The following is a 13081-nucleotide window of genomic DNA, read 5'->3' as shown; positions in this document are numbered from 1 at the left end:
ACGAAAGCCCCTATTACTTAAGAGGGTTTTATCATTAATTTAAAGGACAAAGTAGTCGTTGTCTACTTTATAAATACTACTCATCAACCATCCCACCTCCCCATTCCATTTTCTGCATCTTTCCTGTTCAGATTCGTTGGAAACAACCCTCAAAAAGCAGAGAGAGAGAGAGAGATCAAAAAGGTGTTGAATCCTCATAATAATATTTCTTTACTCTTCAATTATACATTATCATATCCCATCAATTCTCAACTCAATCCATCCAAAAATTAATCAGTTACTTTTATTATATATATATATATATATATATATATACTTTGTTATTTGATGTAACAATTTCAATAGTTTATTGTCTGGTTTTGGTTTGCAAACCTCAAAAAAAAAAAAGAAACAGATCATGCAAATCTTGATGCACAGGATGTTGTTTGGGCTAATATGAGCTAATAATATTTTTCCAACTTTTAGGCCTTTTTCATACTCTTCATTTCATTATTAATTGTAAGTTTATTATGAAATTTATAAAATTCTATCAATCATTAACTTTTTTTTAATGTTTGATTGATTTCAGGAGCATCTATATGTCTTTTGCTAATGAGTCCGGTGAGATGTCACCGCAGCGAAAACTGGGCCGGGGAAAGATCGAAATCAAACGGATCGAAAACACGACAAACCGACAAGTGACATTTTGTAAAAGGCGTAACGGTTTGTTGAAGAAGGCTTATGAGTTGTCGGTTCTTTGTGATGCTGAGGTTACTCTTATTGTCTTCTCCAGCCGCGGTCGCCTCTATGAGTATGCCAACAACAGGTCAAATTATTATTATTATTATTATTATTATTATTATTATTATTATTATTATTATTATTATTAGTTTTTGTATCTTTTTAATGAAATCTTGACAACCCACTAAAGATTTTAAATCTTTAATAGTTTATTGTCTAAAAAAAGGTTTTTTCATGTTCAGAATTGGTAATTTTTGGTATCATTTTTTAAGGTATCTTGAAAACTTACTAAAGATTTATGATCTTCAATAGTTTCTTGGCACAAAAATTAGTTTTTTCATGTTAAAAGCTGGTTCTTGTTGACTTCTTTTAAAGAAATCTTGAAAATCCACTAAAAATTTATTATCTTTAATAGTTTTTGGCAAATAAATTTCATGTTAAAAATTGATATTTTTTGGCATCAATCTAAAGAAATCTTGAAAACCCACTAGCTAGCTAGAGATCTATGGTCTTTAATATTTATTTTTTTGGCAAAAAAACTGGTTTTTTTATGATAAAATTAGTATTTTTTTTGGCATAATGTAAAAGAAATCTTGAAAACCCACTAAAGATTTATGATCTTTAATAGGCTTTTTTTGGGAGAAAATTTGGTTTTTTTGGAGCTTGGTTTGGTCTTTTTTATGTTTTTTTTTGTGGGATTGTGTTGTTCTTGAATGAAAGTGTGTGTTTTGAGGATTTAGGAACAAGGACACAATCCTAAGGTGGTTTGTGTGAGGTTTTTGTGCAGAACAAAGATTCACTTGTCTTTCTCCTTTTCTGCTTTGTTTCTTTACCTCAATGAGCTTATGTTTGGTTTTATAATTTTTACTTTGGCTTTTTAAGTATTTTTCTTCTTTATGATCCAATATTTGTTTCATATTTTGGTACCTACAAGATCTGTTGCTAAAGCAAACATTGGATATGTTGAAAGCAAATAAGCAAAGATTTAGGAAGTGTATTGCAGAACACTGAGATCAGCTTCACATCTACCCTTCCTCCATTGCTGTTTATTTAACCCCTCTCTCTCTCTCTCTCTCTCTCTCTTTGTTTCTCTCTCACACACACAAGTTGTGGCTAGCTAGGGAAGGCCTACAGTGATGTTGTCAAGTTCCTATTTGTTCAAAACTTTCATCATTTTGACACTTCCTTAATAGAAATATGTATGTCAGTTAAACATTACCAAAGCAAAATGATAGGACTATATATGAGAAAACATATGTCATCAACAAAAACCAAAAATAAATAGCTTTATTAGGTTTTCAAATCAGTTTGCAATTTACATAAGTGAAAAATTAAAGTATTATCTTTCATATGTCACAAAAGATTTTCAGCGTAGTAAAACTATTATGGCTTGCACCAAATCTTCATAACCTTTTTCCTATTTAGTTTATTGTCCATGTGTAAGTACAAGATTTGCAAAGTAAACATATTTTTCACTTTTATCATAAATATTTGTGTGGGTAATTTAATTTTTTCTTTTCCGCAAAAAATGAACCGGGTGTTCCATAATTTCCGTATGCATATTAGAAAATTTTGAAATATAACAAAATTGATTGAATTACAATGTCTTTTTTATCTTGAAATTAGAAAAAAAAAATGAGAAAAATTCCGTTTTACGTATGAAACCTATAAAAGAGTTAAAAAATAATAACATGTGAATAAATTATTTAATATTTGTTTTTATGTAAATCACATGCTATATATTTATTATGAGGTGAAAAATTATTATGTATATAAAGATTGATAACAAAAAAAGTTAAAACGATTTATTTTATTTTTGTTGGTATTTTGTAAAACCTTACTATATTGAATAAAATGTTTTATATCTAGGTCAAAAAGTAACAAATTAGGGTTAGGAACTTTTTAATTTATAAAATAGGGGTTTTCCAAAAGAATGTCTACATTATTAAATGTACCATTTAGGTATTGTATATTTCAATTTAGGGTTTACAACGTTTTATCAACATTTTTTCCAATTTTTCTTTTGTTACACCTTTACTCTTTGCACACTTTTAAATTTTACCAAACATTACTTCTCGCTTGGGAGTAAACTCAAGACTTTTCATCTAAGAGGTTTGCACAGCTAGTTTCCAACGGAGTTTTCTCAAGATTTTTATATTTACATAAAAAAAATTAAAACAAGATTTAATGTTTATTATTAGTTTTGTCTTTAATCAAATACCCACATGAAAATCTAAGAAAAATAAATAAAGATTAGGTGAAAGGGTAGGATTTGTCTCAACAAGAAACAAATCTTTGATAACGTCACACACCAGATTCCATTTTCAGTTTCTTGACTTTTGTTTTCTTTGTTTTAGTTTGACTTCTTTTATTTTTTTTAATCCAAAATTTCTTGATTTAAATACTTTCTTAAAGTTGAAACTGAAACAGCAACCTAGGGGTAGATATTTATCTCAACTTAGGGCATCACCATTAGATCTTTCATAGATAAGTTGGTTGTAGCTCAATGGTAGAGCACTCACTTTACAAGTGAGAGGTAGGGAGATCAAACCTCACTATCACCAACTTATACGGGAGATATGAGGTATGACCCTGGCTTGCCAGGGTTCGAGTCCTGATCTCACCCGGTTTTACCGGCTCCTCGCTGTCGTGCCGTTTGGCGGGCGTGGGGGTCGGGTTTTATCCGGTAATCCCTCAACATGTGGACCGCTAGGGGCTCCGTCCGTCCGGACTAGTGGCCGGCTCGGGCTACCTTTAGCCAATGGGGGCCGCGTACGAGATATCCGGCGTTACTTAGTTAGCCGTTCAAAAAAAAAAAGATCTTTCATAGATATAGATACATATATATATACACGTGTATGTATATAGTATGTATATATATATATGTATGGAGAGAGAAAGAGTGTGAAGAGGGAGAAAGAGGCTAATGAAATGGACGGCTCTGATTGGCTCAGAGTTGACAGAGAGAAAGTAATAATTTTGGATCTACCCTTGGGGGTTAAAATAAATAAAAGAGTGAGGGTTAAAGGGATTACCCGGAGAGTAATGGGTTATTGACACGTGGCAGAGATCTGACCGTAGGAAGTGTCACCAATAATAAAGAGGGGACGTGGCAGAGGCAGCCAGCCAATCAGTGGTTTCGGGAAAGTTAAGGTAGTATACATATAAGGAATATAAATAGAATCCTTAAGTTTCCGAGAAAAGTGGGATTTTATTCAGTTGATGGTTTTCTTGAAGTCACAACTCAAATGCCTTTTGATTAAACAGTTGATAGGTTTTACTGTGTCTAGTGGGAACACTTCATCTACCCATTGAACAAAACATAGTAACAACTATAAACATAGTTCCTTAGGGGGACGGGGAGGTGCGTGATAGAGCTCCCATCATGCGTGGTGAGCCTCTTCACACTGCCGCCGCTCCTTTGTCACGCAGAAAAAATGGATTTTGCGTGATGGGTGTCACGCGTGATGAAGGGTGATGGTGGGGTTCTTGAGGAAAAAAATGACCGTTGGAGGGGAGAGTGTTTGGCCGGAAAAAGTTGGTTGGTTGGTGTTTGACCGGAAAAAATGGTCCATTCCGGTGATTTTTTTCTTGCCGGAGCTCGGTGATGAATGGATCTGGTGCGTGATGAACGGATCTGGTGGTTGGTAGTGTCGTCGGGTACGGATCTGGTGGTTTGTTGGTTGGTGTTTGGCAGGAAAAAGGATGAGGGTGGCCGGAAAAAGGTTGGTGTTTGGTGGTTGGTTGGTTGGTGTTTGGCCGGCAAAAAGGATGAAGGTGGCCGGAAAAAGGTTGGTGTTTGGGATGAAGCTGGCCGGAAAAAGGTTCGGTGAAGGTGGCCGAATAAGCTGTCCATCACACCACACCACACCACCACCCCTACCAAATTCCATCAAAATGTGATGGATTTGGGGTTGGTGATGTGACACCATTGGATTGGGTGGGGTGTGTGACGAGTGATGCCACCACATCCACCACCCCTCCCCCCCCTAACACTTTAAACAAACAGTAACATTTGCCTAACTCAATAATGATCATTTTTGCATAAGTACTTAGCACATGTATAAAAATCTTTAACTAGTTTTAAACGGGGTGCGGACGCAGTTTGTTTCCTGCTTACCTATCTCTCTGTTTTAATTTGATTTTTTTATTGTTGTTAATAAAAGTATACTTTGCTAAAAAATTAGTTTAAAACATAATTATTAACTTATGTTTAAATATCTGATAATAACATTCATCAAATGCATTTATTTTTCAATTATTTGAGTTAAGGAAGTGGTATTTGGTTATTCAAAGTACATATAGGATTTGAACTCAAACTTAGGTTATTGATCATCTTAAGAACCCTATAATTAAAGAACATTTGACTACTAAATTTGAAATTTAGATTGAAGTGCATGATTGAATTGCTATCGGCTGCGTATTACATGATGTGAAAAAAAAAAGATAAATCGAGAAAAATGATCTCATGGAGAAATTTTATTCTTATCGAAACATAATATTATTTATCATGTGTTGACAACTAAGAAATTAAATTAAATACTGTAATATAAGAATATTAGGCGTCAATCAACTAATTAATTGCATGATCGAGTTTGTGACAGGCAACACACGATTTGATATTACATGAAAAGTCAAGAAATAATTGTGTTCAAAAGAGGCAAAAGTTATATATGCACTTTTCTACACTGTTGTTCAGAATATTCTCATATTGATGAGTAGAAAATAACCTTAACCAATATAATAAAGATTTATAAATAAAAATCCTAATATCTGGAATATATATGTACTTGACTACTTGATGGAAGAAACTCAATGCATTTGGAATATATTCTTGTTAAAATTGTACTATATTTATATAAAAACTATTAGAAACTTCTAAACATAAATTGTTGGTTTATATCCCAACAATCTATCTTATGTTGTGATTGGATACATGAATATGTAATTATGCATTTGATGATATATGTTTGTTTTGTTGTTAATGCAGTGTGAAAGGAACCATAGATAGGTACAAAAAAGCATCTTTGGATCCACCAAGCAGTGGTTCTGTTGCAGAAGCAAATGCTCAGGTAAAATATTCTAACAAACCAAGACATTTTTATATGCATGTTTGATTAAAGTTTAAACACATGACTCATATAAAACATTTTCTTGCAGTTTTACCAACAAGAAGCCGCAAAGCTGCGACAGCAAATCGCAAACCTTCAGAACCAAAACAGGTAACCTTTATTTATTACGTGTCTGTTTATTTAATTTTTTGTTTCATTCTCATGATCTCATCAATATTCTGTGTAATTTTTTGTGAGAAGGCAATTTTATAGGAACATCATGGGTGAATCACTCAGAAACATGCCGGCAAAAGATCTCAAGAATCTTGAAACCAAGTTAGAGAAAGGCATTAGCAGGATCAGATCAAAAAAGGTATTAATTATTTATCATATTAAGCTTCTTTTAATTCATCCATTAACACATTTCAATGATCCAACTTCTACTTTTTCGCCAAATTTGCAGAATGAACTTCTATTTGCTGAAATCGAGTACATGCAAAAGCGAGTAAGTAATGTGTTTTCAAGCAGGTTGAGTCAATTGGTGGTGGGATTTTTTTCAAAATTATTTATTTTTTTTTAAAAGTCACAATATCCTGACTTATCAAAAGCTCTTTATTTTTACCCTACTTAATAAACTACAACACAAAAGGACTTAAGTTTGCCAAAAACCTTATCAACTTTTTAGAAAAGTTAATAAGTTATAAGGCGCTTAAATAAGCAATCCCAAATACCCCTAAGTAACAACAAAAGTCAATGTATATTTAAGGAAAAAAAATCAAGACTGCTTTGTCAAAATGTATCTGTCAAACTGGCCATTAATTTAGTTTGATGATTATTCCCTTGTAACATTTGGTTTTAAACAACTTTCTTGTTACCACAGGAAAACGAGTTGCATAACAATAATCAGTTCCTCCGAGCAAAGGTTCTCACTAAAACAATAAATCTGTTCTATATATACGCGGTTTTTATCACGTGTATAAGTTCGATCTTAATGGTACTTTTTTAATATGCAGATTGCTGAAAATGAAAGAGCCCAGCAACAACACATGAGCTTGATGCCCGGAAGTTCTGATTATGATCTTGTACCGCCAGCTCATCAACCATTCGATGGTCGAAACTACCTTCAAGTCAATGATCTTCAACCCAATAACAGCTACTCTTGCCAAGATCAAACCCCTCTCCAATTAGTGTAAGTTTCCACTAGAAACACATTATTAATTAAGATATTAGAATTCTATCTTGAGACTTATGATCTTTATATGTACCTTAATGGCTTCATGCAGGTAGGTAATGGCATAAAGGATTTGAGACGTTTCTGCTTGCTATAATATAATATCTTGGTGGTGATTAATATGGTTTGTTGCAACCTTATTATAATTTTAAGTGTTTAGTATTTTGATGCTTGTGTTCTTGTTTTATTTGCCATGGGTGCCAACAATTGTGTATTTTATGAAACAACTTGGTTTTTCCTCAAGTTATCGTCTTTGTACCGTAAGCTAGATATGGTCGAAGACTTTGATATTGCGAGTATTATTTTGTTATAATCATGACATATGTCTTCGAACAAGAAATAATTAACCAAAAACTGATAGTAGAGCTATCATCATTTTGGTGGGGTGGTCTTTCAAACGCACTTTATGAAATATCTCATTAAAAATGTGTGCAAAGTTGAACCTATGAACATATGTACCATGACGAATATGACCATATGAACCATGATGAGTCATTACTACATTTAGGTAAATATGGGCCGATAGATTAAAAACTAATAAGCTTTAACTCTAATAGAGTTTGGTTCCAATGCACGCTACTAGAAAACAGGGTATCACTAACAGACGCATCCGACAACAAACAGGGGTACCATCCCACTAAACTGGTATCTGGCCTAACCCAATATCACACCAAAACCGGTTTAACGGCTCCCTAGTTGGCCCTACCTAATGGTTTGTAGATCAATTTGTTACTATAAGTTCGAGTATTGCTATCCTATAGCCGGTTTGTGGATTGGCTTTGCTATTCAAAAGGGGGTTGTGGCGCAGCTTGTTGCCCGTTTGCCTGCCACTTTATTGTAATCGTTTTATAGTAAATTATATAAAACTTCGATTGTGATGGATTCAGAATGGTATTGACCAAAGTTGACCAACCCAATTCGGTTTACAATCCCGTGTTATTTATTTACAATTCAGTATTAATGCATAATGATTAATATTTTATCTAGTCGGTATATATTATTTGTATTTTTAGAGTTTAATAGAACAAAATTATCATTATCCATTCCAAATTTACTTTTCCCCTTATATTTTTGTCTATCTTTTAGTCTTCTACTTTTGTCAAATGAATTTATAAAATATATATGTTAAAATGTTAATTTACAGAATGTGAATTGTAACCTTGTTCATAACTTCATATCGATTTTATGGCTAAATGAAACAAATGTTAACTATTGTCAAAATCGATAATTATATTATCGTATTGGAAATTAAAGAAGTTATTTACAAAGCTAAAAGTATTAATCCATTCACATTAACCAAAACAAAAATAATACTCAATGTTTAAACAAATCTAACGGAACAATCATCCATTTAAGCAACGAAATCTAAGACAAGAAACCGAAGAACATCAACACGAATAGCAGAACTTATTTGCAGCATCGGGTCTCTCCACCGGCACAATAGCAAAGCATAACTGTCTGTGCTTACGAAACGACCACACTTGAATCTTCTTGTGTTTCTCCAAAACCTTATTATCAGCCACAAAGTTGTTCCAGTTAGTCTTTAACACATAATTGTCATTGCGTTTCATATGCCACATCTTCAACCGCAACGGTCGCTTATACATTTGCATTGCCGGGCCCACCACTCTAACCTCGATACCCTCTTTGCTTTCATTAACGACGTGTATCTCCTCAGCCGTCAAGAACTCATGCGGGCGTGTCAACAACTGCTTAATCGGCATATTCAATCTGTTCTGGGTTGTATTCAAATCACTTTCGAATAAGGTTTTCTGGATCACAAGTTTCATATCTAAACCATACATCTCACCGGTGATGAACCGCTTCAACTGCACGGTTATGTCTTCGTTCATCAGCATCCCACTGTCCAACTTCATTGGCAACTTTCTCTTCTTTTTCTTGTTATCATCCTCCTCGATCAATAAACGTGTTTTCGGTTTCTAACGCTCTCTCATAAGCAAACAGCTCTCTCTTCTCCTCATAAAACTTTTGAATTTCTTTGTAATAATAATCATCAGCTAAACCACGTTGTGAATCTTTTAGAAACATGAACCTGAGATCATAGCAACAACGTCGTTAATATATGAAAACTTAAGTTATTGTACTAGTTAAGTTATTGTAATATATTAATATATTATATGCACACATATGACATACCTTTCTTCACAGTGGAAATTCTGATCATGGAACAATGAGAGATCGGATGATGACGTCATAGCTGGAGCATGAAAATTAAGCGACAGAATATTTTCCATGGTTGTTTTCATGTATGCAGAATGTAGATGAATATGTATATTTGTGTTACAATGAATTAACCCAAGTGCTTATTTATAAACACGGGGTTTAATCTTGTTGCCTATGTTTAAAGATTTTATAACAAGAAAATCTGATTAATTATGGAAACAAAAATATTACAGATAGTTTAAATTTTGAAATTCGATTTGCTTATTTTTTATTTTTTTGATTGTCACAAATTATATATGACTTATAATTTAAATTTTAAAATTTGATTTTCTTCCTTTATTTTATTTTTATTGTAACAAATATGTTTCATAACATTCAATCAAAATCTCGTATCAAATGCTTGTTGTAATTCTTTTAGCGCTTTTGGCTTCCTCTAACTGGTTGATTTTTTGGTCAACAGTGACCAAAAAAGTCAATTCTGACATGATCATCCACGTACCTAAGAATGTGAATCACGACCCATCTGAAATCCACAACCGACCAATACTTCATCTTGGGTTGCTCACCATAACATGTTGTCAAGTTTATTATCATCATACTCAGTATATCTCACAAACAGCAAAGTTATGGTAGGATCTGAGTAGGGTAAGATATAGACAACCTTACCTCTAACTTGTAGGAATAGAGAGGTTGCTTCCGGTGAGACCCCCGGCTCGATAGTAGTTTTGCATCAAGCCTTGGACATAAGACACATAACACTCAACCATCGAACGCCGATTGGTGTATGTACCCTTGTCTTTCGGCTATCAATGTCACCACATGATGTCAAAATGATGGATTCAGTGAATTCGTGCCAATAAATGTCCACCGAGTAATTAATTTTTTACCCATCCTCCAACTAGTCCAAATCATCTCGTTGATCTAGTTTACCCAATAAGATATCATCCGACACAACAAATCTCCCACACATACAAAATTCTCATCTTGAGCTTCAGGCTAACGACATGAAAACATCTTAATCCACTTATTTCTGAGTCAATAAAGCCTAGACTTGGCAAAACCCGGCTCTAGACCCATTCTACCCGACCCTCTGGTACAAATAAGGTCCTAGTTACTCAGAGAAACCGAATCGAAACCACCAAAATTGGTTCCACCTCTACCCGGTCAAAATCCAGACACGACCGGAGCCGAAAGCAATAAAAATCCAGTCAAAAACCGAATTGTATCTGGAATTGGTATCGACCTGACCCAATTTTTAACTTTGTTGACCAAACACAGAAACCGGTTTAAAAAAAAACTCCAACTCTAATGAGCATTGCTAAATACTTTTCCGTAACATGGTCTGGCCCAATTAAGATTCAGCAAATACGAAGGTCAAGTTCTTGGGCTTTAGCCCACTAATGGCAAATAAGATGCTCTTTTTTACATATATAAAAGTAGTATTCGGTGAGATGTCTACAGTCTAGACGTGCATAAATCGGGTATTTTTAAAACCTGGAACCGGTTTTTTTGACACCGGGTACAAAATGGGACCGGTTTCAGTCAGGAACCGGGTCGGTTCCGGACCCGACCCGATGGCCTAAAATGGGAACTCAGTGGAACCGGTTAGGGTAGGAACCGGAACCGGGTTTTATGTAAAAACGGTTCCACCGGTTTTTTTTGAAATTTAAACAATATAGCCGTTAGAAACCGGTTCCAACTGCTATATAGCCGTTTTTAACCGTTGGAACCGGTTTTTTTTACTATAAAAAGGTTACCAACATACTATAAATAGCATGGTGTTGTGTGTACTTAATTAAACCAATTTCAAAACTATAAAACACACTCTAAATCACAATTAAGCTTAAACCGACAAAAAATGGCAACTAACGACGACGTTGTTATAGTGATCGAAACAACACGATGCTCCGATGTTTGGGTTCATTACGATATGTGTGTCATGACCGACTCACAAGAGATGGCTTGGTGCAAGTAATGCTCGAAGTTTCTGAAAGCGGGGTCGAACTCCACCTTACGCAAGCATACCAATAAATATTGTCGTGAGAAAAAAAGTGGATGCCAAGAAAGCAGAAGCGGGAGAGTCCACTTCAACTTATACCAATACATGTTTACAAAACGTACTTAATAACTTATTACCCACACATGTGGTTTTACACATATCCAGATGACATTTTGTAAAACAATTTTGTTTAAACGGATCCGAGACCTTAACACGAGCCTTCTACCACGAAGCTTTACCTCTGATAATTTCACTCGACAAGAACACTAATTACTTGGTTCTTGTACCGTCTCGATTAATTATCCACCAGACATAACTGTATCGTCCACCATTTCCTCTTGTTCGATACATCAATCTTCATGCTCCCATTCAAAGTCCAAGTTAAAATACAAGCTTTACCTAAGGCAACACACATCACAATTGGTATTTATGATAAATAATATGTATATAAACCAACTTACTAAACCAAAACTTTCAAAATATGAAGAACCCAAGTTTGTCTCGTAACATACCTCTACAATCAAGCACCTACCGCCGCCGGTAACAACGCTTAATCGTTGTAGAACGCCGGATTAAAACGACGGACGTTATTTTTTAGTTTAAGTTGTTATTCTTAGTATTGTCATGTTTTAATAATGTTTGTAATATTTGTTTATATAAATAAAATGTTCGTCGTTATTAAAAAAGTAACAAAAAATTAATCATAACTAATAAGAAAAAACCTTTACTAGTAATAAACAAACAAAGGTAGTTATTAAACAACTCAAATCAAATATTACTTGAACTTTGATCGTATTACAAATTATTTTACTAAAACAAATAAAAATTACAAGTCTTCTTAGTCTTTACCCTCGTCTTCTTCACCACCCGAATTATCGGAAGAAAGCCCGTCCTGCGCCTCCTCATCATGAATATGACGCTCTATTGGTATTTCGTCTTCGAAGTTTGCCTTGTGTTGTACACGATCCATCGCATCCAAATGGTCCTTTAGGAAAATGCAAACCTCTAGAGACTCGAGAGTTAATTTTGTTCTTCGCATTGATAATACCCTCCAACTAAGAGAAAAAACCGATTCGGAAGCAACCGTTGAGGCTTGTACGACAAGCAAATCACGAGCCATGGCGGATAGAATAGGAAATTCGTTTTGTTTTCCTTTCCACCAAGCCAACAAATCAATATTGCGAATTTCGTCGACCGTTGCGCCCTCAACATAGGTTGCTCCACTATATCGACCAAGTTCGCTAGTTGGTGTGTTTCCTCCTTGCCTCTTAGATGCCGATTCACGAACCGCATTCATCAAGTTTATAAGTTTGTTCTTGCAAGGCCTACTAGTCGTTGTTTGCCTCACAAAAGACGATCTCGTGTTTGAACCATAAATTTGAAAATAATGGTCATAAAGGTCTTGAAGGTGTTTGTTAAAATTTTCCTTCGCTTCCGTCCACAACTTCTGGTCGATCTCGTGCATACCCATGTTGTCAAATATTTCCTCGATCGTTGTCTCAACCGCATTAACATTCCAACAGGGGTTTACAGCGGCGGCACAAGTAAAGACCGGCGGTATGTTTTCAAAATATTTTAAGAACTTTTCTTTCATTACCGCAAAAATATTCTTGAACAATTTTTTCTTCTCCTCAAACTCTCTAAAAGTAGAAGACATGTTGTACAATTCTTGCAAAACCCAACAACTAGTAGGATAATAAACTCCCGGTAACTTTTTTGTTGAGGTTTTGAACACATCAAGATACTCCAACAAATAACCGATATTGACCTAAACACTTTCGGGAACCATATCGGCCTCGCGTACATCAACAAGATTGTTATGAAAACTTTGTAGAGTTTGGCGTTGGGCGAAAGCACACTTGAGCATATGACAAGTTGAGTTCCAACGGGCTGGAA

The 13081-nt window shown here is 34.7% G+C and overlaps 2 protein-coding genes across 2 annotated transcripts; one reads left to right on the top strand and one right to left on the bottom strand.

The window, feature by feature from the left end:
* The first annotated feature begins 578 nt into the window (after window positions 1-578).
* LOC143629983 (floral homeotic protein AGAMOUS-like) lies at window positions 579-7080 on the top strand. Its single transcript, XM_077099115.1, has 8 exons — window positions 579-805; window positions 5711-5792; window positions 5881-5942; window positions 6033-6144; window positions 6235-6276; window positions 6652-6693; window positions 6785-6960; window positions 7055-7080. The coding sequence occupies exons 1-8, from the start codon at window positions 579-581 to the stop codon at window positions 7056-7058; spliced, it is 747 nt and encodes a 248-aa protein (XP_076955230.1). The 3' UTR covers window positions 7059-7080.
* Window positions 7081-8390: 1310 nt separating this feature from the next.
* LOC143629958 (B3 domain-containing protein At2g31720-like) lies at window positions 8391-8879 on the bottom strand. The gene has a single exon (XM_077099097.1). It carries the CDS (start codon window positions 8877-8879, stop codon window positions 8391-8393), a length of 489 nt encoding a protein of 162 aa, XP_076955212.1.
* Between the last annotated feature and the right edge of the window lie 4202 nt (window positions 8880-13081).

This window comes from Bidens hawaiensis, unplaced genomic scaffold, assembly GCF_021521415.1.
Source record: "Bidens hawaiensis isolate Kalapana, Puna unplaced genomic scaffold, B.hawaiensis_p1.1 tig00005498_1, whole genome shotgun sequence".
Classification (NCBI taxonomy): Eukaryota; Viridiplantae; Streptophyta; class Magnoliopsida; order Asterales; family Asteraceae; genus Bidens; species Bidens hawaiensis.
This window is presented reverse-complemented; position numbering and strand designations above follow the sequence as displayed.

What these genes read in the sequence shown, in the direction of transcription:
- LOC143629983 (XM_077099115.1), top strand. Translation starts at nt 579, where the DNA reads ATGTCTTTTGCTAATGAGTCCGGTGAGATGTCACCGCAGCGAAAACTG. An exon ending in TTGCAGAAGCAAATGCTCAG is followed by an intron (nt 5,793 to 5,880) that starts GTAAAATATTCT and finishes ATTTTCTTGCAG; the next exon opens with TTTTACCAACAAGAAGCCGC. An exon ending in GCAGGATCAGATCAAAAAAG is followed by an intron (nt 6,145 to 6,234) that starts GTATTAATTATT and finishes CCAAATTTGCAG; the next exon opens with AATGAACTTCTATTTGCTGA.
- LOC143629958 (XM_077099097.1), bottom strand. Translation starts at nt 8,879, where the DNA reads ATGAAGTTGGACAGTGGGATGCTGATGAACGAAGACATAACCGTGCAG.